This window comes from Heptranchias perlo, chromosome 8 (assembly GCF_035084215.1).
Source record: "Heptranchias perlo isolate sHepPer1 chromosome 8, sHepPer1.hap1, whole genome shotgun sequence".
In the NCBI taxonomy this organism is placed as follows: domain Eukaryota; kingdom Metazoa; phylum Chordata; class Chondrichthyes; order Hexanchiformes; family Hexanchidae; genus Heptranchias; species Heptranchias perlo.
This window is the reverse complement of record NC_090332.1, coordinates 46,205,972-46,231,645: the sequence shown is the minus strand read 5'-3', so window position 1 is coordinate 46,231,645 and position 25,674 is coordinate 46,205,972. Positions and strand designations below refer to the sequence as shown.

The window sequence follows — 25,674 nt, the reverse complement described above, 5'->3', positions numbered from 1 at the left end:
TCAACGCACTAATCCAAGCATCTGTAAATTGAAGTACGGTTTCAAGTAATATGTAGTTTCAAGTCTTCTCCCTTTTTTGTTTTTCTTCATCCACCAATATAAAATTTTCCTTGTACTAATACAAGTCAGGGAAAGTTGTGATTAAATTGTACAGCACTCTGGTCAGACCGCATCTTGAATACTGTGTCCAGTTCTGGATGCCGAGAAGCAAGGAAGATATTTAAGCACTGGAGGCAGTGCAGAGATGAGCAACAAAATTGATTCCTAGTGTAAAAAGTCCAAGTTATAAGGAAAGTCTGGAGAAACTCGGGCTGTTCAACCTAGAAAGGAGGCATCGGAGAGGTGATCTTACAGAGATGTATAAATTAGTTAACAGCAACAACTTGTGTAAAAAAAATGGAAGCCTAGCCAAGGAAGGAGATATTGAGAGGGGTGACCAAACGTTTGGTCAAAGAAATGGATTTTAAGGAATGTCTTAAAGGAGGGGTGGAGGGCATTAGGGATAGAATTCCAGTGCCTGGGGCCTAGGTGCTTTAAGGTACAGCCACCAATGATAGGGCTCAGGAAGGTAGGAATTCACAAGAGGCCAGAGACACAGGAATGGAGTTCTGGAGAGAGGGATTAGGCTGAATGAGGTACTGGAGGAGCGAGGCCATGAAAGGATTTAAACACAGATAAGAATTTTAAGTTTGAGGCATTGAGTTACTGGGTTAAGGGTATAGAAAGGTTAAATAGGGAATATTATTTAAAATTAAATCCCACTTTCCTACCCAGTTCACAGCCGCTCTTTCATTTAAGTTAATTCATTCTTTCCTTATTTTTCTTTCTCTTTCCTCCTCCCTTCTGCTTTCTTTCCTCCTTCCTTGCTACTACTTCCCTCCTCCCCTTTTCTTATGCCTCCACAGTGCTTTTACCCAAGAGGTAATTAGGAGAGCCATTATTTCCCATGGTCTCAACAGTGGAATTCCTTGCCTCCCTTCCTCCTATAGTCTACTAATATTCCAAATTGATATTCCCCAATCATGACTTCAGATTTTATCGTTTTTTTTAGTCTTCTCAATCTTGGTGTATTGCACTATGAGCTTTGGGCCTACTCCTAGATGTCTCAATTTATGAAAAGCTACTGATGAATTTGATGCGTGCTAAAGATGACTCTGGAACTCTAAGCTCCGAGTTAAGAAGATGTAATTAAATTTGTTTTCATTGGAGAAAAGAAAATTGAGATGAGAGTACATTTTCTCACTGCCTTTACAACTGCTGAGAGGCATGAATATAAGCAGATGATGAGAATACAGAATTGGAAATTAGAGTAATGCTGCTGATTAATGAAGACCTGGATGATTATAAGAAAAAAACAAAGAACTTGCATTTAAACAGCCTCAGGACATGTCCAAAATGCTTCACCGCAGACGAAGAATATGTGGTTAAGCACAAGTTTTCAGATTATAAGGATAAGTGTACACGTAGATAATCAAGTACTCTTCAGAACACAGGTTCTAATCCTTTTGGGAGCATTAGAATGTAGTCACTGGAATACTCCCAGAATGCAGCTGTTCTAGCCCAAATCCCTGACACAATACTGTTTCTCACCTGACTCCCCACCTGCTGCCTCCTGTCCAACATGTCCTCTGACTGAACAGCTGTGATTAAATTTGAGCGCCACTTTGCCTCACTACCATTATAGAATCATAGAAGTTACAACATGGAAACAGGCCCTTCGGCCCAACATGTCCATGTCGCCCAGTTTATACCACTAAGCTAGTCCCAATTGCCTGCACTTGGCCCATATCCCTCTATACCCATCTTACCCATGTAACTGTCCAAATGCTTTTTAAAAGACAAAATTGTACCCGCCTCTACTACTGCCTCTGGCAGCTTGTTCCAGACACTCACCACCCTTTGAGTGAAAAAATTGCCCCTCTGGACCCTTTTGTATCTCTCCCCTCTCACCTTAAATAATGCTGAGGCTGATTTAACCTTTAGATTTGGAGAATGTGCCAGGTGCAAAGCAACAGATTACAGCAGGTAGAACATCACAGTTGACTGGAATATAACAGGTGAGTCAGGAAGGGTGGGACTAGTCACTGTCTATTCAATTCATATTAGTAATCTGGAAGTTAAGAGACCATAAAAGGATTTGTGCTATAATATCATTAATTTAAGCAGGCTGTTCATTTGTCATGTAAGTGGACTCTGCTGTACTGGGGCTGAAAATTTTAACTGTCAACTTTGACCCATGTCTGGGAAGTTGAAATGAAGCTGAGAAACTAATCAATTATAGCTGTTTCTTGCTTCATGCTTCTGATCATACATGCAAATTAGTTTATCCTTTCTATAGAGGTATGAGAATCAAAATAGTATCTATTTTAAGAATTTTTTTCATGTTTTCCTCTTGTCTTAGTATTCAGAAGACATAAAGCATAAAACAACTCTTCTGGAACTGCAAAAGATGTTCACATATCTCATGGTGAGTATTTAACTGGATTATAAGAATTAGTATTGATAGCAGCACTGCTTTAAATATTTTAAATGATTAATTTCTTTTGAAATATCTGTTTGTTTAGGAAAGTGAACGCAAAGCATATAACCCAAGACCATTCTGTAAAACCTACACCATGGACAAACAGCCATTAAACACTGGAGAGCAGAAGGATATGACTGAATTTTTCACAGATCTGATAACAAAAATCGAAGAAATGTCTCCTGATCTGGTAAGCTTGAAAAGCATTTTTCATATTTGTTTAACATCAAAAAGCAATGGCTATCATTTGACAAAGTGATTTGATTTTTTTTAAATTAGAAAAACACAGTGAAAAGCTTATTTGGAGGTGTTATAACGAATAATGTAGTATCACTGGTAAGTGTGCTTAATTTTTGAAAAATGAGAAGTTTGAGCATCTTTTATTATGAAAGTAAATAGTGCCTATGGTAAATACTAAATTGTAACAATAAAGTTTTTTTTTAAAACCCAGGATTGTGAACACGTTAGCCAGACAGCTGAGGAGTTCTACACGGTTAGATGCCAAGTGGCTGATATGAAAAACATTTATGTGAGTTATGTATAATCTTATAAGCTAAAACATGGCTAATTGTTGATGAAGACTGAATAAAACAATGATAGTCTTCAAAAAGTCCTTAAAGTAGAAGTACTGCAGAGAATATAACTTGCCCAGCATCACCCCTCGTGTCATGTCTGCTTAATATTTTCAGAAAATATACATGATGGGGAATTCTGTGAATTATTATTTTGAAAAATGAAACTTAAAAAAAATCTATGGATAAGTAATTGTCATTGATGTTACTTAGCCATAGAATTACTGCTTCCTTTAAAAAGTAATTAGCGATGACTGTTGACCCTTTTTGCTATAGAAAAAGGACCACCTTTTTTTTAAAAATGGTATTACTTTGTAATCATGAATTATTTTACTTACGACTGTAAGTGACCTTCATGCACTAAAAGGGACATTTTGTTGTATTTGTTATGGTTATTTAAAATTGCAAAGTGGAGGCTGATCAATGTGGATTATTTTGGCATTTTTAAATGTCTTGAAATCAATACAGCATGTCAAACTTACTTTTAATTGAAGTGTAGTGCAGTATTATTTTAGATATATTTTACTCTCTGTTTCTCTTTCTAGGAATCCCTTGATGAAGTTACTATCAAAGATACTCTGGAAGGTGATAACATGTACACATGTTCTCAATGTGTGAAGAAAGTACGGGCTGAGAAAAGGTTAGATTTTATAGTAACTACATGTGGGTGCTAAAACTTAATTCCACAGTGATGGACTTTATAGTCTAGTATGTTTAAATCAATACGCATAATTGGAGCTCTTAAACATCCAACAGCATGACTATTTAAAAACTGATAGTTGAAAAACATTATGAAAATCTTTTTAGCCATGTATTATGGAGAATGATGCTACTATGGAAGGTTCCCTCCCCAACACGGTACTACATCTGCAACTTTGACATGATCTATTTTTTCCTATTTCATAGAGATAAAGAGGAGGCATCAATATGTGAGATATAATCTGTCTTGTATTTTAAATCAAATGAAATATCTCTAAATAATTTGACATTGGTGTGTGTTAGTACTGGATTCAGTTTTATTGTACACTTGTAATGACCAGACATGTAACATTTTCCATCTGTGATTGCTACTCTTTCTCTTTCACAGGGCTTGTTTCAAGAAATTGCCTCGAATCTTAAGTTTCAATACCATGCGATACACTTTCAACATGGTTACAATGATGAAAGAAAAAGTCAACACTCACTTCTCTTTTCCTCTGCGTCTCGACATGACTCCATACACTGAAGACTATCTCATGGGCAAAAATGACCGCATAGATGGTACTGTAATGACTTTATCCAGTTTAATAAATCATCTTAATTGTTCTTCATCATGTCTTCAGTTTGGCTATGAAATGTATAGTTATTCACCTTTCTCTGATGTTTTTTGCTGATAGATAATTTTGATAATTGTTACTGATAGTAACTTCTAAAGTGTAAAATGCAGTTTCCTATACAGTTTCAGTATTTCATAGTAATTGAAGTTTTCTTATTTTTGTATATTCTAAAATCAAGCCTTAGATGCAGACGTCAGCAAAATCACAATAGATTTATAGCTGCAAATTCTTGTGATGACTTACTGCTAAAGCGGTTAATACTGAGCCTGCTTTAAAGGCAAAGGAAAGCTGGGTGGAGTAAACCTGTGCACAGTTCTCTCTCTAACCCCCAGTAGCACACTTATTTTTGTTTAATTATGAAAAATGTTGTTTTATTGAGCGGTCCAAAAAATGCATATCACCATATGTCATAACTTGGTAGAAAATATTATTAAATTTATTATTTTTAGCTTCATAGAGAACTATGTTTTGCATATTTGTTTCCCTTGTCAGTCGCTGTGGTGCAATAGGTTAAAAGAGCTGCTTGCTTTTGTCCTGGAGTGATTGCACCAATTTCCATCGGCTTGATGCTGCCACATGCTCAGCTGATAGAGGACTTTCCAGTGTTGGATGGCTCAAGAACAACGCAGTCTTCATAGTTAAATTATTATGTAACTGGCAATGCAGTGGTGAAGTGAACTTAATAACAGGGATGGTTTTGGTTATCATTTTAGGTTTGAAAGAGGGTGGTGAAGTTAAACAAAGTGAAAGCTTTGAGTATGATTTGATAGGAGTAACCGTACACACAGGGACAGCAGATGGAGGACATTACTACAGTTTTATCAGAGATATTGTGAATCTTCATGCTTACAAAAACAACAAATGGTAAGTAGATCTTTATAATGCCAATTTTCTTTTAAAGTCAGTTGTGTAAGCTAGTTATGAGAACAGGAAATTATGTATTTTCATTCTCCCACTAATATATTTCTATATTTACTTGAGGAAAAAGAAAACACATGGATGAAGAAAATTTTAAAATATCCTGTTCATTAGTGACTTCATGCCAATTAATTTTTTTTTAAATGCAAAGGCATGTTAAACTTGCTAGATAACACTGGAAAAAGGCTATCAGCATTCATTTTAGTAGTGGTTGTTTTACCTCTTTTTTTAGGTATCTGTTTAATGATGCTGAAGTAAAACCATTTGATTCTGCCCAACTTGCCTCTGAATGCTTTGGTGGAGAAATGACGGTAAGTTATGTTTTTTTTTCTAAATAACATATCTTAAAGGTGAAGTAAACGCAAGTGGTGATACTCCTTTTGTAGCATTATTCACTTTGCTCTCCGTTTAATTACAGTCATTGTTTTTCAGTATATCTTATTCCTCTCCTCACTTATTTAGGCTACTTGAGTTACCATGACATCTCTTTTCAGCTAAGAATTGTAAGTAAATTCCATGATTGAGAATGTTCTGTTCCTGTGTAAATCCTGCCCTCAGAACATCCGTTTTGTTACTTAAATGGGTGTTACCACAACACTGGCCTTTACATAGGAAATATACTTGCACGGTGACATCATTTACCCATGATTCCTAGTAGGAAAAAGATGTTACAGCCTAAAAGCGAACACAGAGCTCTATGCCTAAAGAAATTAGAGTAATTATATGCTGAAAAGAATAAATAAATTAAATAAGTTGATTTTACAAAAGGGATTTATTTTATTTTCAATGTACTTTTTGGATAGAAGACACTAATATTGAAACATGCGCATTACAGGTTTCTGAGTTATTTGCCTTTTTTTTTAAAAAAACAATATTTTATACTCCTTTTCTCACATTTTGAGGGAGACTGTCTTGTCTTGTAAAGAGAGCTGGTAATGCCCAGTTTTTCAAAAGGATTCACCTGACCGTTGCCTGATATCCCATTTTCTACTGGACAGTCACAGGAGTGGCGATAGGTTATTGCTGATGTGGATAGATTATGTCGATCAGGAAGGTGGCAGTGGAAATTGCTGTACGCTTTTGATTTTCCAGTTTTGGGAACTTTCTGATAATTTTGTTTTTGGTTTCATCACCTGACTAAACCGACTTTGATTGGAGACTCATTGCATTGATGGCTCCATTAGTAAAGATAATGTACAGTTCATCTATAAATACCAGAAGGTTCCTGGTCTCCTATCAATTAACTGCTTTCAGCTGAGGTGGAGGTAGTGATGCTACAGATAACATCAGCACCCTGGGGCAAGGAGGGGGATAAGCAGCCAGGGTTCTTGCTCCCGATTGATATCCAGTGATCTCTACCAGGAAGCACCTGAGTGAGGACAGGATTAGGATCAATTGTCATGCCCCCCACAATCGAATAGCATGCCAACACTCACCAGCCAGGCTCTTAGATGAAGTATTGGAGAGTGCCTGATACCCATGGAAGTAAGGCGTCAACACCTTCAGGAGAGGAGGGAGGAAAATTGACAAAAAGAAAATCCTGTTTGCCTGTACTTTATCGTGAAACTAGATTTCTGTTCTTTTAAATGCCAGCTGCATTCTCATATTGGCATAAAAATGCCCAAATACTATCCAAAAAATTTGAATGCCAAATTTGATCCATAAGTATTGAAGCTTAGTGCAAAAGATCTTAACTATTTCTTGCTGCTCTGGCAATGTACCCACAAAATAACTTGTCCCTTTTTGTTCTTTCATCCTGTCCACACAGTCCTCTTCTTCCTTGCATCATTCCCCAGAGGTGACCTGTTTATAGGGTCTACCAGTGCTGTTCTGTAATCAGCACTGTTATTACTTACCCCTTCTTCCTCACCTCCCTCCAAATGTAAGCATCCATACTTTGCACAGTACCATACCATTCGGCCTAATCAAGCTTGTTTGCCACCTTGTATTTAATGTCCAGTTACCTATTTCTGTACAACAAATATTAACAAACATTTACTATTTGGGGATTTTGTGCATGTTACTTGTCATGGTTGATGTCTACCGCCATGACCTTGAATTCTGCAAGAGTTTAATTGAAATGCTTATTTTGTTTAGACCAAGACATATGATTCGGTCACAGACAAGTTCATGGATTTTTCCTTTGAAAAGGTAAATCTTTTGGGGATAATTAGTAGTATTAAATGTTTATATAACATTTTTTCTTACTTTTTGGGGATGATGATCATTATCTAGTGTTTGTATATCTTAATGCTTATAGAATCATAGAATCATAGAAGTTACAACATGGAAACAGGCCCTTCGGCCCAACATGTCCATGTCGCCCAGTTTATACCACTAAGCTAGTCCCAATTGCCTGCACTTGGCCCATATCCCTTTTAAGAAAAAACTTATCCTTTTCGGTGTTGAGAATAATTTTTGACTTGCTTATGTAACTAGGTAAAGCGTGGCAGTGGTGGGGAGAGGCCCGAATAGGTTTTAGAATAAATATTTTCACTGACAAACGCTTTACAAAAAATGGCAGCTATATTTGCTCACATAACTGGGATGAATACAACTAATTTGCATATATTCTGTTTTAGTTTGAAAATAGTTCAATCACTTTTTTTTAAAGTTCTGTCTTGGAACCTACGTTCAGTACTAGGCTCTGAAAAAGATATGATTTTAATTGTGCTAATTAGATATTTTTATTATGCTAATGAGACTTTTTTATTCTGTCACTTGTCAATCTCCTTTGGCTTTGCACATGGGGAGTGAAGACCAAGTGCAGTATTAAGATCAAGCAAAGTGAGGGAGAAAGATAGAGCTCAAGCAGGTGGGAGAAGGATGTAGAGAGAAGAAAGATGAGGGATTGAAGATAGAGAGGAGGAGAACCATGAGGGAAAGGAGTGGATGGAGTGCAGCAAAGGCTGGGAAATTATCTCAGGGGGTCCAGCTCTCTTGGGGAGGAGGGCAAAAACCCTATCAGGGGTTGTGTTGAATGGGTGAATAGAGGAAGCTGCAACAGATAACTCTCCTGGGGGAGAAAGGACACCAATAAAGTTTAAACTGACAGAAAATAAGAAACTTGGTGCTTCCCTGCAGTGACAGAGATAGCTGCCCCGGCTCCCCATGCACATTTTCTAGTGACCCAGCAGAGGGCGATTAGTAGATGCATGACAGTAGCTTTCTGTTTATCCACTTACCAAGGAGATGTGCAAGAGCACCCAAGGTGACCGAACCTCAGATTTTCCTTCCCTTCCTGTAGGGATGTGCAGTCTCTGCTTGCTACTGCTCATCTGCGTGGCTCAGATTGGGATCTCTGAATGTGGAGATCATGGACGTGAATTTACATCTCGGCAGTGCAGGCATTGCCTGTGTTAAGTACTTCTACTGTATTTTGGTACATTGTAGAAATATTGGATATTATGTAAATTATAGAGGATATGTTATTAAAGGTTTGCTTGTGATAAAATGTGTAATCAGGGCAAATCTATACCACTAAAGGGAATAAGTATGAATGGTGTGTAAATTTAACTGTTTAATTCTGTTGAGGATTTCTATTAGTTATAGGGACAGAAAATTCATGATGTGCAGATTTGTATGTGTGGCTGTTCATTGGACTGGCAGCATTTCCATTGTTTCAGTCTGTTGTTAAATATACTGGTCTCTGTTAAATGGACTAGTATTGATTTACAAAGTGCATTTTCTCTGAGTAGTAATTACAGATCATGAATCAATCTATTATTCAAGAACTGGAAAGATTTTGGTTTGTAATTATGAAGTCATGTGCTGGATGAAGTTTACGTTGTCTACGACGCAAAAAGTCATGCCTGCCCCACCCCCAATGGTGTCTAGGCTCTGGTGTCAAGGATTGTTACTTGGGTGAGGTATTGTTACTACTGATGCCAATAATTTTATTTAAGGGGAAAATAAACTGTCTTGGAAAATAGTCATTTTACTTATTGGTTACCTAAGCTTATTCCTAGAGCTGAGTGGAGCATGTTTCCACTTAAATGTAATCCTGCTCAACAGGTAAATTGAACTATTAGTTGGTCTCCCATGGCATGGCACACAGTAAAGCGGGGAACTTGGTAACTCTTACCTTTGATATTTTCATGCTTCTGTTTCTCTTTCTCTTCTGTTTCTCTCTTTCTCGACTCTCCTGTTTGTCTCTTTTTTTCTGTTTTTTTCATTCTTCCTTTCATACGGTAGATGGTATGGTATGATGGAGAAAGTAACTACCAATGGCTGTAGGCTGCATTTGGGGTAGGGGTTATGGGAGAAAAGTGCCTTTAGCAGCTTCCTTCCCCTCCTCCAATCATTCACGCTTCCCCCTACTTACTCCCTCCCTTTGTTCCTCAGGCTCATCACCTTCCAACTACCTCTTCACTCCTACCTCTTCTGCTTTGAACTACCCACCCAATCCCTGTATTCTGCCCTCCCTCTTGCTTTGCTGTCATTCACCTCACCCTTAACCTGCTATACACAAGGTCTCACTGACATTAGCATTGACCTTTTCTGTTAACAAAACACAGGTGGATAATTAATTGGCATCAAAATTCAACCAGTGGTCTTTTTGAAGTAACATTAAATGAAGAAAGGTTTTCTCTGTCTCTGGTCTCTTTTTCTCTCTTTCTCTCTTTCTCTCCCCTCCTCCCCCCCCCAGTTTAATATACTTTTTTAAGTTTTAGGAACACAAAACAAAAGCTGCAACAGGTATATCATCAGAACATTGTCATCCTTTTTCTCTCCAGCTTTGCTTCAGATTCTTTTTAATAAAAAAGAACAATATAAATTTTATCTCCAGTAAAGTTTTTTAAATTTGTCCCTTTGTTTTTCAAATTTATTTGAAGAATAGCTACTGAGCAGAAAGTGCTAGAAGCTAAAGAAAAATATTGCATCAGTACAGCTGATTGAACAGTACTGGTGCACCTAGGGAAATTTTATTTTAGCTAAACCCTTATTTTAGACATTAGAAATGTCAGTTACTGATGAAAAAAAAATGGTGAACAAAAAAAATTCAGAAAACATTTTGAGTGATTTTGTGGGATCCCGGTGACAAGATTGTGCAATCACAGGGTGATATACTCTAACTATAAAATAGCAGCAACTCTGTGGCACTTTTAGTATTAGAAATATTCATCATAGTACCATCTACAAGAGGAATAGGTACTTATGTCTTTTCGATGATATGCACGCCCCATATACTGAACTTGATATATACTTTGCCGAGGGAAGAAATGTCTGAGGTTTTTATCTGCTGATGCAGTATTTTGGTCTTAGACACACAGCGCATACATGCTGTTTTACAAGCGTGTGGAGACAGAGGAAGAAAATGGGAAGGAGTACAGCTTTGATGTTTCACCAGAACTTTTGGAGGTATTGTGATTTTTTTTTCTGTCCTGTTGACTCTAGCTTATTGAGAAAATATAAGAATGTTGAAGGAAAAGAATGGAAATAATGTTTGTGGTAGTTATACAAACATACGACACGAGAACAAGAGAAGGCCATCAGGCCTGCCCCATTCAATTAACAGTGCAATCTCACATACCTTTCACCCACCCCATAACAAGGCTATCTCCTGGGCGAAGCAAAAAACCTATGGCTAATTCAGGAAAAATTCTTCTACAACCCCCTAAGGTAACCTATCCAATCCCCTTATTTTAAAAACCAATCATATCCCCGAAAAGCCTGCATTTCTTCAAAATAAGTAACTCTGGAGTAGAAAATCGTCTGGGCCCATTTCCAGGTCCAGAATCGGCAGTGTAGGCAGCGAACGCCCTAACCAGGAGGCCCGAGGCCAGCCTGAAATTGAACCTCAAGCCTCATTAACATTTTTTGTGTGAGCTATCGCCGCCTACCAAGCCTCCTTACGCAGCTCATTCATTTCATGAGGATGAATGTCTGGCTGCTTGCCTCGTTAGCAGTGGTCCAAAGGTGAGCCGCAGGAGGGGAGTTGGAGCAGGCAACCGGGTTTGTCGGGGGGGGGTGGTGGAATCGCGGTGATGACTGTGAAAGGTTTTTATAATAATTTGTATTTAAGAAAGAAACTTGCCTTTAGTTGGTGATCTCTGATTAGTCCTCAAAAGCTGCTGAAGGGGACCTAGAACAGTCGTTAGGTTCCTTACACATGTAAGGAACTTGACGCCTGTTTCAGGTAGTCACCAGGGACACCGGAAAAATGACATTACACGATTTCAGGACGCTGATCCCCGAAATTGGACCTCTGCATCAGTTTTATGCAAGTAAAACGGCTGCAACAATGTCCAATTTCTAACCCCCAACTTTTGAACCTTATCCTCACAATTAAGAACTCAAGATTTGGTATTATCCTGATTGCCCTCCTCTGCACCTTCTCTGGAGTCACTATATTCTTCATCAGGTGCAGAAGCCAAAACCAGACATTAATCTGAGTGTGGACATACCAGAGCCTTATAAAGCCTAAGTATAGTACTCGTTTTATACTCAAATGTCCTAGCATAATAACCTAAAACACTTTTTTTTTGCCTTGTACAAACTCACACTGCTGGTGCACTTTTGAAGAGTGATCAGCTGCTACCCTTGTGTTTCTTTCTTGATTCATTGCGCTTAATTGAGCCTCTGCATGGTATAAATATGCCTGGTGTTTCCCAACCCTACATTAAACCACATTTATCACACATGAGGCACATTCACCTAACTTAATCTAAATCGGTCTGCAACCTATCGATTTGTCCTGAATTACTAACCTCTATGCACATTTTTGTATTATCCATGAAGTTAATGGTTCCTTTTAAATTCTCTTCTAGATCATTAATGGAAATACCTTCCATTCTGCTAAGGCATACAGCGTGGTGCGATTTGTTCTCTATATATTTATGACTTACTGCATGCAGTCTATTTTGAATAACGATCAGTATCAGATTGAATATGATGCAGACAAAATTGGGTAGCCTTTAATGTACTGTTAAATGTATACAATAGTGTTGAATAAGTACAAAAACAATAAATATTCCTCTTAAAACTTAAGGAAAATGTAGACAATTGTTGTTTTTGAACAACTGTTGTCTACTTAATTTTAGTGGGGGGAAAGCCTTCACTGCTGCCACACCCCCAAGATTGTTCTCTCTGATTTTTTTTTATTGTAGTGGATCTGGCATGACAACATGCAGTTTCTGCAGGACAAGAACATCTTTGAGCATACCTACTTTGGGTAAGTGCTAATTGATTGAAACCTGATTCTTCATCAATGTATCATGTCTAGATCATTGTACAGTCACATTGAAAAAAAAATGTAGTATTGATTTCAATAAACTCTGCATTTTCAGATTTATGTGGCAGTTGTGCAGTAGCATCCCTAGCATATTACCAGATCCAAAAGCAATTTCGCTTATGACTTCTAAGGTGAGTGCTTTTTCCATGGTTGATTTTTGCAGATAAAACTTCAGGAGAGATGCCTCTTTATATAATTTTTAAAAATTGTCAAGTCATACATGATATGATTGTTGACATTAAATGTTTCTTTGGTTGTAGCTAAGCACCTCTTTTGTCCTGGAAACTTTTATCCATTCCAAAGAAAAGGTAAGTGCAAGTTACTAAATATATCATTGTATTAAATGTACATTAGTAAAATAATGTATAAACAAGGTGTAAGTACTTAATGAAATAAAGTTTTAAGGAGTACTTGTTTTTACTTATAATACAGGAATCTGTTAACTCAGTGGAACAGTATATTGCTTTATAAAACTTAATGAAATTGCAGTTTGATAAAAATGTAGATATGGCCCTCTGATAGCATAGTGGATATGTTACTGAGGGCCCAGGGTCAATTTCTGATACGTGCCCAGTTAACCAACATTAGCTAGGGAACCAATGTGGGTGAGCAATTGCAGGGAGGGGAAAGCAGCCATGTTTCCTGCTCATAACTGCTACTTTGCAACTTCTTTGGAATGTGCATGAGTCTGGATGTTAGATAAAGATGTGATTGGGCTTGGCTGCCAAAACTCTCAGTTCAGATTCATATTTGGAAGACGGCTGCCTCTGCCCACGGAACCACATCTCATTGTGAGTTGCTCCCATCAGCAGAGGAGGAATGTTGGGCGTGAAGCTAATCTAGAAGGGTGGGTAAGTGTCACCTACAGAAGTACTCATTACACTTGGATGTACCGGCAGAGGAGGAAAATACATTTTTATGTTTTGTTTCTGTCATGATCATGACCCTTGAAATGTCCATTCAGCCATCTACTGACAAAATCTTTTTTTGAGGGGGTGGGGAACATAGGAGTAGGCCATTCAACCCCTTGAGTCTGTTCCGCCATTCAATTTGATCATAGCTGATCTGTATCTTAACTCCAATTACCCGCCTTGGTTCCATAACCCTTAATACCCTTGCCTAACAAAAATCTATCAATCTCCGTTTTGAAATTTTCACTTGACCTAGCCTCAACAGCTTTTTGGGGGAAGATAGTTCCACATTTCCACTACCTTTTGTGTGAAGAAGTGGTTTCTGACATTACCCTTGAATGGCCTAGCTCTAATTTTAAGGTTATGCCCCCTTATTCTGGACACTCCCACCAAAGGAAATAGTTTCTCTCTATCTAACCTATCAAACCCTTTAATCATCTTAAACACCTCAATTAGATCATTCCTTAATCGTACATATTCAATGGAATACAAGCCTAGTCTATGCAACCTGTCCTCACAATTTAACCCCTTTTAGCCCCGGTGGTATTCTAGTGAATCTGTGCTGCACCCCCTCCAAGGTCAATATATCCATTGAGGTCTGGTGCCCAGAACTGAATGCAGTACTCCAGATAGGGTCTAACCAGAACTCTACAGCTGTAACATAACTTCCACCCCTTTTGTATTCCAGCCCTCTTGAGATAAAGACCGATATTCCATTAGACTTTTTATTTTTTTTTGTACCTGTCCACTAGCTTTTAGTGATTTCTGTACTTAGACCCCTAATTCTCTCTGCTTATCCACAGTTCCTAGCTTCCTGCCATTTAGAAAATATCCTGACCTATCTATCTTAGGGCCAAAGTGGATGACCCCACACTTTCTTACATTGAACTCCATCTGCCACAGTTTTGTCCACTCACTTAATCTTATTAATGTCCCTTTGCTACTTTCTGCTCCCATCTACACTATTTACTGTGCCACCTAACTTGTCAGCAAACTTAGATATACGGCTCTCTCTTCATCCGTGTCATTTATAAATATTGTGAAAAGCTGCGGCCCCAGTACAGATCACTGGGGAACAACACTGGTCACATTCTGCCAATTTGTGTACATACCCATTATCCCTACTCTGTCTCCTACTTCTTAACCAATTCCCTATCCAAGCCAATAGGTTGCCACCAATTCCATACACTCTCATTTTTATTAACAGTATCTTATGTGGAACCTTGTCAAATGCCTTCTAGACGTCCATATAAATAACATCCGTAGACACTCCCTTATCTGCCACGTTAGTTAACCTCCTCAAAAAATTCAATTAGGTTCATTAGCCATTACAAATCCATGCTGGTGCTCTCTGATCTGCTCACATTTGTGCAAATGCTCAGTCACTCTGTCCCTAATAACAGATTCTTGTAACTTCCCCACAACTGACGTTAAACTAATAGGCCTATTGGTCTAGAAAATTTGTATGCATAGATCAACTGATTAACATTTTGATAGATTTTCTTTTTACTTCCCTCATAGAGCATCAAGCTTATAGATTTTAGATTATGGATGACATGCCGTAACCTAGTTTTACAATTCTGTTTTTTTTTTCATAGCCCACCATGTTGCAATGGATCGAGCTTTTGACAAAACAGTTTAACAACAGCCAGGCAGCCTGTGAGGTGAGGAACCTATCAGACCCTCTTAGCAACTTTCTTCAGCTTTGTTCAATATGTTTGCTTTAAAGTTTTGAAGGGAATAGGCTTCCTGACTCGATAATTAAACTGACCGATGTGATGTTGCTGGAGCTTCATTGTCTATTCTTCATTTGTTATATTCCAGAAACCTCAGAATAACCCCTAAGCCACAAAAGGAGGTGGGGGTGGAGCAATTGCAGGGATTCTGTCCCTTTTAAAACATTGATGCGTGTCAAGTTCACCCTTGTGGAACATAACTCCACGTTTCAGTTGCTCACTTTAGGACTGTTCCTAAATATCGAGTTCCTTGTAGATCAATTCAGACCATTTAGTAGGTTTAAACCATTTAGTAGTACTTTTCTTTTTATGTTGTAGGAAGATATCTCCAGCATTTGTCTTCAAAAAACATCTAATTGACTCCAGCAGAAAACTGAGTCTCATTTATATGCTCTTCGTCACATCACCACAGCAGCAAACTGTTGTCATAGCACATGTCCCAAGCAGTACTAAATCATTTAATTTCTTGCGTCTGTAGTTTCATATCTCCCAAAGGCGATGCATCTTAAAAGTGGTGTGCATTTGTGTGGCAAAAAAATGTGATTTGTTCAAGTAACCACCGTCTCTTAAGTTAACCATACTCATTGATCCATTTGAGCTAATCAAAGCAGTTTCATTCACATATGGAATGCAATTAACCGAATAGTTCATTTTTTTTTTCAAAGCTACCTTTGATTGACCAACAAGTACTACAAAACTAACAAATTGCTCAAACAATTTTCTACAGGTATTCGTGGGCATGTTGTTTACTCTCACATATGGGTAACGTTTATATAGCATAAATGAAATGAAAATTACATAAGTTAGCAGAAAGAAAACTAAACTTGCCCATAAAATCGGCCATTGTATATTTGAAATGCATCCAAGAAATTCTCTTTCTCTCCCCCACCCCCCCCCCCCCCCCCACCCCACACACATTGAGTTCTGCCCTGCCCCTCATCTTTACAACTAGTTGCAGAGTTAAAGCTCCTGCTTACAAATTGAGTCTGTCTCTGCGTATGTGAGTGTGCACGAGCGAGCCAAAAAATGTTTAAAAATTAAGTATTTTATGCAGTTTAAGCTATGAAATAACATTTCCTGTTTAATAATTCTCATACCCTACCCGTTCTTCTCCGATGTCACTGTTTTAGATCAGAAGAAAATAAAGCATTGAATGAGAGAGGGCCATTCCACCAACCAAGCCCGTCTCTTTCACAGAACATGCACCTTATCAAGGATTCTATTTAATCTCCTTGGTCTGCATAAATAGTTCTGGTTCCCAATGACAAATCAAGTAGAGCTGCGGAATATAGGGGGATACCGCCTGAAAAATGACCACTCAGTACAAGAAAAACTGATGCTAATCCGTTCTCCCATTTTACGAGTGAATAGAACTGATCTGAATTTCTTTGGCTTTTCAGGTTGTTGCACCTGACTGTGCCCGAAAAGGATGCATCGATGTAAATTGCATACAAATGAGTGTCAGAAACCTGTGCAGTCAGATTTCCTGCTCTAGTGGCAGGTGCAGTTCAGGGGCAAGCTGCTTCCCCACCCCCGCCCCCTTCCCAAAAAAAACTGGTTCTATATCTTTGTGAGCTACTATTTAGGTGCTATCTGTCTTAAAGGGACAAGCTACACTTTTCGAGAAAGGTCTTTTATTTTTGGCCTTTTGAATAAGAAAAGATTTTCAGCCTCATTGTTGCAGACTTATTCTCCTTAGAGCAGAGAAGGTTGAGAGGAGATTTGATAGAGGTATTCAAAATCATGAGAGGTCTAGACAGAGTAGATAGAGAGAAACTGTTCCCATTGGCAGAAGGGTTGAGAACCAGAGGACACAGATTTAAGGTAATTGACAAAAGAACCAAAGGCGACATGAGGAAAAACTTTTTTACGCAGCGAGTGGTTATGATCTGGAATGCACTGTTTGAAAGGGTGGTGGAGGCGGACTCAGTCGTGGCTTTCAAAAGGGAATTGGATAAATACTTGAAGCAAAAAAATTTGCAGGGTTATGGGGAAATGGTGGGGGAGTGGGATAGCTGGATTGTTCTTGCAGAGAGCCAGCATAGGTTCAACGGGCCAAATGGCCGTCTCCTGTGCTGTAACCATTCCATGATTCTGTGACTGTTGTCAATCAGTTGAGCGAAAGAGAATTACATCATATTTGATACTGTGGTTCCTTCTTGCAAGATGGCTTTTTTGGAGGCAGAAGAACAACGGCCATAAGTCCCCTTAACAGTTGCTGACCATATTTATCTGGCCCTCTCCAGAGCCAACGTCAACTGCTTCACTAATAAAGGGCAGGAATCCTCCTTCAATCTTTCCATACAATTGCTCCATCCTACAATCAATAAAAAGAGAATCCTTGCAGTCAAATCTGCTCTTTCCTCCTATCCAAATCTTTAGTGCACACACCCACAGTTGTTTTTCATTTCATCTACAACGAAAAGGCACCAATGCAACAGTGAGTTCCAACAGTGACTTATCACCATCGTGTTACCCTCTTACCCACTTTTTCCATGGCTGCTCATCCAGTGCTCCTTCTAAGTGAACTTCCACTGACAGGAGTCTGGTAGAGGGGCTAAACTGTGTTTCTAGAACATGGTGATGGAAATGAGGTGGCCCTCAATCTTCTCAACCACAGATCCCAGTTAGTCCTGCTTTAGACTGAACTCTCCACAGGTTTGGGGACTATCAGGCTCAGCCTGCCTTCTTGCTCTTGGACAGTCGTGGATAGTAGGCAGAGGACTGGTGTGGAAGTACTGCTATCCTGAGACAAAGCATAATATTCCATAACCATATTAGTCATGACCCTCCTTGGCACCTCTGTCACCATGGCAAAGGAATTCCCTTTTCTGTTTTTTTTTGTTGGATTTATAATGCAATGCCCGTTTCCACGTCTTGGTTTTATTGTGGAACTGAAAACCCCATGTTTGGGTCCCACTTTGACAAAATTGCGATCTAATTTGTTGCTGTTATATTAGCATGGCCTCTAAAATCTACTGAAATGCAAGTTGCTGGTGGTGACAAAAAAAATCTAATCTTAAACAACTACACTTCTTTTTCCTGTCACAAATCCAGAGTACAAATAATTATTTGGTTTGTGTATGGATATTTGAGTTAACTAACCAACAATACTATATACCCGACAGTATTAGGACAGTGGAATCTTATTAATCTGATTATATCGTCGCATGGATATATTCATTTCACAGTATCAAATAGTGAGAATTGTAACATGGAACTTTTGTTTAAAAGTTATGGATCATTTTTTTGTGTGTAATTTCAAAGTGATAACTTAATCTTCTGTCTTGTGCAGTGGTTTTTGGACCGAATGGCAGATGATGATTGGTGGCCAATGCAAATCCTCATTAAGTGTCCAAATCAGATTGTAAGACAGGTATGAAGTGCTTTAGTACAGTTGTAGTAATTGTAACTAATTACAGTATTTTTGATCATTAAAGCATATTTTACAGACACTATATTTTTCCATGGCCTTATACTGATTTGTGAATTACTGTGTTTGTAGCAAGTTTGTGGTTAATACCTTCAGCAATGAAGTTGTTTCGATAAAATTTAAAATGTGATTATAAAACCCTCTCCTTTTGCACCTTACTTTGGGCTCTGCAGATGTTCCAGCGTTTATGCATTCATGTGATTCAGAGACTCCGACCAGTGCACGCACATCTCTACCTACAGCCAGGAATGGAAGATGGGTAATGACAATCACTTCTATATCTTTGAATATATTTGGTAAAATATAGGTTTTAATATCCATCTTAAGCAATACTGACTCTCTCTCTCTCCACGGCCAAATCCTTCTGTTGCTCCAGGACTCTGGAGGATAAGCACAATTTCGAACTCCTTTAATGACTGACTGCCGCCTCTGACCCCCTCCCTCCCTCTACCCCATCATCCTCACCTCCAATGCCAAGTATGAGAAACTCGTGGATTTCTTCCTCTCAGAAGATCCAAAACCATCTGCCCAACTGCTTCAGCCTCTACGTCTTTCCCCCCCCCCCCCCATCCTTCTCTTGTGTCTCTCCAACCTCGCATAACTCTAGCTTCTCCGTCATTCCCCTCCAGTCCACGTACTGCCCCCTCAGACCTATCTCCTGCTCCCTCTTGCAAATATACACTAATGATGGCCAATTCTAGGTCTCCACTATGCTGTCTGACTGCTTGTGGACATCAATTTGTAGATAGTCAGAATTTTCTCGAGCTTAACAAATTGATCAGACTAAAGCCACCATGTTTGGTTCCTGCCAGAAAGTACATGCTCTCGCCTCTGATTCCAACTCCCTACCCAGCTGTTTATTGAAATTTAACTTGACCGTGTACAAACGTGTACACAAGATATGAATTTAATGACGTTCTGTTGTTCGATCCTGTCCAGTTATAATACACTCATAATATTTTCATTGGCCCAGCAGAACTAGAGGCCATAGTGTTCCATGGAGAATTTGATTATACATATTATACTTGTATAATTTTCAGTAATGTTCTTAATCAGGTTTACTCTTGATAATCAATTATCTTACAATAATCTGGTATATAGAGTCAACGTGGATTCAGAAGGGGAAGATGTTGCCTTACCAACCTCCTTGATGAATTGACAACCCAAGTGGACTGTAGAAAGCTCTAGGACATGGTGTACCTTAACTTCCAAAAGGCTTTTTACAAAGTTCCACACAAAAGACTATTAGAAGTTTACAGGATAGAAGAAGGCCATTTGGCCTATTGTGTCTGTACGGTTCTTTGGTAGAGCAATACAAAACTAATCCCACTGCGCCGCTTTCTCCCCATAGCCCTGTATCTTCTTCTGCTTCAGATATTTATTCCGTTTCCGCTTAAAAGATGGGATGTGATCTGCTTCAACCACTTGCTGTGGCAAAGCATTACTCGCCACCCTCTAAAGAAATTTCACCTAATTCTCCTCACTCTTGATGAGTTGTCAATTTAAAATTGTCATTGTCATTGACTTCCCAACCTCAGGAAATAGTCTCCTCTTATTCACTCTATTGAAAATCTCCTTTTAACTTTTTCTGCTCCTGAGGAAATAGTCCTAGTATCTCGAGTCTCTTCTCATAAGTATAGTTTGCCATCCTTGGCATCATCCTGGTGAATCTTTGCTGTATGTTTTCTTCAATCTTAATATTCTTTCTATAATGGGGCACCCAAAGCTTCATACAGTGATGTAACCGTGACCTAACCAATGTTTAGTAGAAAATTATCATTACTACTTTACACTTGTACTCTCTCATTTATAATATCCAAAATTTTGTTTACTTTTTTTAATGGCTATGTTTACCTACACTCGCACTTTCGGGGAATGATGTATTTGAACCGCTAGGTCTCTTTGTTTATCTACGCTTTTAAGCATAATTCCATTTAGTATATACTCCTTTATTTGTTCCTCCTAATATATATTACCTCAGACTTATCCATATTAAATTCCATCTGCCACCTGTCTGTCCATTCCGCTAATCTCTTTGTCTATCTTGAAGTCTTTTACAATCCACCTCACTGCTTGCTAAACCTCCACTTTTGTGTCATCAGCAAATTTTGAGATTGTATTCCCTATACCTAAGTCCAAATCATTTTTGTAATACCAAGAACAAAAGTAGACACACTGACCTCTGGGGTACATCACTTCCAACCCTTCTCCAGTCCAAGTAACAACGCTCAACCAACTTTCTATCCATGCTGCTACATTTCCTTTTATAGCTCTGCTTGAATTTTTCTAACAATCCTCTTGTGTGATACCTGTTTAAACACCTGAAAATTCATATACAGTATATCTACTGTATTCCCCTTATCCAATTGGTCACTGCAGCCAGGAGTGTGAGACCCGACGGCTATGTTGCCTACCCAGTGCCAGGGTTAAGGACATCTCCGGGCTGGAGAAGAACTTGAAGTTGGAAGGGGAGGATCCAGTTGTCGTGGTCCACGTAGATACCAACGACATAGATAGGACCAAGAAAAAGGTTCTGCTGAGAGAGTTTGAGCAGCTAGGGACTAAATTAAAAAGCACAATCACAAAGGTAATAATTTCTGGAATATTACCTGAGTCACAAACAAATTGGCATAGGGTCAATAGGATCAGGGAGATGAATGCATGGCTCAAAGATTGGTGTGGGAGAAGTGGGTTTTGATTCGTGGGGTACTGGAGAAAGAGAGAGCTGTTCCGTGAGGACAGACTGCACCTGAACCATACTGGGACCAGAGTTCTAGTGAATCGAATAACTAGGGAGGTTGATAGGGCTTTAAACTAAATAAGGGGGGTGGGGGGTGTCCTGGTGGAGAGAAATCTAGAATGATCAAGAGAAATGACGAGGAAGCAGTGCAGGAAAGTGATTGGGGTAAGGATAATCAGATTGTGTCAGGAAGGGACAGAGCGTACAAACAAGAGTGCACTAACAAATAGGGTCCGGGTAAGAAAAAATGGTAATAAGTCAAAGACCCATAGTACAAAAAAATTTTATGATGTCTAAAAATGTTAAGACAAATCTAAAGGCACCGATTCTGGATGCACGAAGCACTCACAATAAGGTAGACTGATTAACAGCGCAAATAGATGTAAACGGATACGATATAATAGCGATTACGGAGACATGGCTGCAGGGTGACCAAGGCTGGGAGTTGAATATCCAAGGATATTCGATATTTAGGAAGGACAGGCAAAAAGGAAAAGGAGATGGGGTGGCGTTGTTAGTAAAGGATGAAATCAGAGCAATAGTGAGAAAGGATATTGGCTCAGAAAATCAAGATGTAGAATCAGTCTGGGTGGAGTTAAGAAGCACCAAGGGGCAGAAAACATTGGTGGGAGTTGTCTGTAGGCCTCCAAACAGTAGTGGTAATGTAGGGGACGGCATCAAACAGGAAATCAGAGATGAATGTAACAAGGGTACTATAGAAATCATGGGTGACATTAATCTACATGTAGACTGGCCAAACCAAATTAGCAATAATACTGTGGAGGATGAATTCTCAGAGTGTGTACAAGATGTTTTTTTTAGACCAGTATTTTGAGGAGCCAACTAGGGAACAGGCTATCCTAGATTGGGTATTGTGCAATGAGAAGGGGTTAATAGGTAATCTTGTTGTGTGGGGTCCTTTAGGGAAGAGTGACCATAACGTGATAGAGTTCTTCATTACGATGGAAAATGAAGTAGTCTAATCCGAAACTAGGGTCCTATATCTAAACAAAGGAAACTACGAAGGTATGAGGAGTGAGTTGGCTATGATAGATTGGGGAGCTTCATTAAAAGGCACGATGATGGATAGACAATGGCTAACATTTAAGGAACAAATGCAGGAATTGGAACAGTTATACATTCCTTTCTGGTGCAAAAACACAGAAGGAAAAGCGGCCCAACCATGGCTAACAAAATAAATTAAGGGTAGTATTAGATCCAAAGAGGAGTCATGTAAAGTTGCCAGAAAAAGTAACAAGCCTGAGGATTGGGAGCAGTTTAGAATTCAGCAAAAAAGGACCAAGAGATTGATTTAAGAGGGGAAAAATAGAGCATGAGAGTAAACTTGCAAGGAACTTAAAAGCTTCTACAAGTATGTAAAAAGAAAAAGATTAGTGAATGTTTGCTAATCTTGTCAGAAACTGGAGAATTTATAATGAGGAAGAAGGAAATGGCAAAGCAATTAAACGGAAGAGGACATGAATAACTTCCCAGAAATGCTAGGGAACCAAGGATCTAGTGAGAAGGAGGAATTAATGGAAATTATAAATAGTAAAAATATAGTGCTGGAGAAATTAATGGGACTGAAAGCCGATTAAACCCCCAAGGCCTGATGATCTGCATCCCAGAGTACTAAAAGAGGTAGCCATGGAAATAGTGGATGCATTTTGTCGTCATCCAAAATTCTATAGATTATGGAACAGTTCCTGCGGATTGGAGGGTGGCAAATGTAACCCCACTATTTAAAAAAGGAGGGAGAGAGAAAACAGGGAACTACAGACCGGTTAGCCTAACATTAGTAGTAGGGAAAATGCTGGAGTCTATTATAAAGGATGTGATAACAAGACACTAAGAAAATATCAACACGATTAGACAAAGTCAGCATAGATTTATGAAAGGGAAATCATGTTTGACTAACCTACTGGAGTTTTTTGAGGATGTAACTGGTAGAATAGATAAGGGAGAACCAGTGGATGTGGTTTATTTGGATTTTCCGAAGGCCTTTGATAAAGTCCCACATAAGAGGTTAGTGTGCAAAATTAAAGCACATGGGATTGGGGGTAATATACTGGCATGGATTGAAAATTGGTTAATAGACAGGAAACGGAGAGTAGGAATAAATGGGTCCTTCTTGGGGTGGCAGGCAGTGACTAGTGGGGTACCGCAGGGATCAGTGCTTGGGCCCCAGCTATTCACAATATATATCAATGATTTGGATGAGGGAACCAAATGTAATATTTCCAAGTTTGCTGATGACACAAAACGAGGTGGGATTGCGAGTTGTGAGGAGGATGCAAAGAAGCTTCAAGGCGATTTAGACAAGTTGAATGAGTGGCAAATACATGGCAGACGCAGTATAACGTGGATAATTGTGAGGCTATCCACTTCGGAAGGAAAAACAGAAAGGCAGAGTATTATTTAAATGGTGATAGATTAGGAAATGTTGATGTACAAAGGGACCTGGGTGTCCTTGTACACCAGTCACTGAAAGCAAACATGCAGGTGCAACAAGCAATTAAGAAGGCAAATGGTATGTTGGCCTTCATTGGAAGAGGATTTGAGTACAGGAGCAAGGATGTCTTACTGCAGTTGTACAGGGCCTTGGTGAGACCACATGGAGTATTGTGTGCAGTTTTGGTCTCCTTACCTAAGAAAGGATATACTTACCATAGAGGGAGTGCAGCGAAGGTTCACCAGACTGATTCCTGGGATAGCAGGACTGTCGTATGAGGAGAGATTGGGTCTACTAGGCCTGTATTCACTCGAGTTTAGAAGAATGGATCTCATTAAAACGTATAAAATTCTGACAGGGCTGGACAGACTGGATGCAGGGAGGATGTTTCCCCTGGCTGGGGGGTCTAGAATGAGGGGGTCACAGTCTCAGGTATAGTACATTTAGGACTGAGATGAGGAGAAATTTCTTCACTCAGAGGGTGGTGAACCTGTGGAATTCTCTTCCACAAAAGGCTGTGAAGGCCAAGTCGCTGAATATATTTAAGGAGGATAGATAGATTTCTAGACACAAAAGGCATCAAGGGGTATGGGGAAAGAGCAGGAATACAGTATTGAGATAGAGGATCAGCCATGATCATATTGAATGGCGGAGCGGGCTCGAAGGGCCGAATGGCCTACTCCTCCTCCTATTCTCTATGTTTCTGTGTCACCTCAATGAAACTCTTACATTCGTCAAGCAAAATTTGCCTTTAACAAACGTTTCTCTCATTGTCTAAATTAACCCATGCATTTCTAAATGATCACTAATACTATCTTGAATTATGAATGAATTTGCCACCACTGAAGTTAGATTAACTGGTCTATAATTACACGGTTTATCCTTCTCTCCCTTCTTGAACAAAGGCTACTGTCCAATCCCATGGCACAGTTTAAAGAGGATTGAAAAATTGTGGCCAAAGCCATCAGGGCAATTTGAGTTATTAACCATGAGTTTCTTTTCTACAGTTATCTCTAGTAAATGTTTTATATCTTCTTCTACATTGAATACTTCCACAATTATCTGTAAAGACTAATGTAAAATATATATTTAATATCTGTCATGCTTTAATTCACCACAATTGGACCACCTCCTTCATCCCTACCCTTTCTTTAACTATTCTTTTACTTTTTATAATCTTCTAAAAGACCTTAATATTTCTATTTTAGATAAATCCCTTCTCATCTTGCTGAACTTTTTTTTTCCAGTTCTGCACTCTTATCTTTTGACTCTTCATTATCCTTTTCTGTTTTCACATTGAACCTAATTCATGTTGTGGTCACTATTTCCTAATTGTTCTACTCTCATCAGTCATTTGTCTCACCTTGTTTCCCAGAATTAAATCAAATTGGACTAGAAACATACTAATCTAGGAAAAAATCCTGGATACATTCTACAAAGTGTGCCACACATGGTTAAGAAAATGGATGAAGAACAAAATCAAGTACTTGTTGGAGTAGTTATGTTGGGAGTTTGGTGGGTGAGGAGAGAGTGAAGTACTAAGGAGGTGCTCCAGGGCTTGCTGCTAGGACCACTACTGTTTCTAATTTACATAAATACCTGGATCAGCAATTCAATGCAAAGTGGTCAAATTTGCAGATGATGCCAAACTAAAAGGGGCAGTGGAATCTGAAGAGGCAGCTTAGAAATTACAGGATGAGTTGGACAAAATATAGAAATGGACAGAACAATGGCAAATTAAATTTAATAGACAAGTGTAAAGTACTGCACAGAAAAAGGAAAAATGGGCAACACACATACTCCATGAAATAGCTGAGGATGAAATTGAAAGAGACCCAAGA

The 25,674-nt window shown here is 38.9% G+C and overlaps 1 protein-coding gene across 4 annotated transcripts in view; it reads left to right on the top strand.

Moving 5' to 3' along the window:
* The window catches only part of usp34 (ubiquitin specific peptidase 34), a 247,547-nt gene that overhangs the window by 174,875 nt on the left and 46,998 nt on the right, over positions 1-25,674 (top strand). For all 4 annotated transcript variants that reach the window (XM_067989067.1, XM_067989065.1, XM_067989066.1 and 1 more), the window contains exons 43-58: positions 2,402-2,467; positions 2,565-2,711; positions 2,801-2,857; positions 2,973-3,050; positions 3,639-3,733; positions 4,181-4,353; positions 5,123-5,273; positions 5,560-5,638; positions 7,425-7,478; positions 10,593-10,688; positions 12,437-12,501; positions 12,617-12,692; positions 12,822-12,869; positions 15,071-15,136; positions 18,504-18,584; positions 18,815-18,900. In XM_067989067.1, coding sequence (XP_067845168.1) covers positions 2,402-2,467; positions 2,565-2,711; positions 2,801-2,857; positions 2,973-3,050; positions 3,639-3,733; positions 4,181-4,353; positions 5,123-5,273; positions 5,560-5,638; positions 7,425-7,478; positions 10,593-10,688; positions 12,437-12,501; positions 12,617-12,692; positions 12,822-12,869; positions 15,071-15,136; positions 18,504-18,584; positions 18,815-18,900 — 1,418 coding nt within the window. The remainder of the gene's footprint in view (positions 1-2,401; positions 2,468-2,564; positions 2,712-2,800; positions 2,858-2,972; positions 3,051-3,638; positions 3,734-4,180; positions 4,354-5,122; positions 5,274-5,559; positions 5,639-7,424; positions 7,479-10,592; positions 10,689-12,436; positions 12,502-12,616; positions 12,693-12,821; positions 12,870-15,070; positions 15,137-18,503; positions 18,585-18,814; positions 18,901-25,674) is intronic.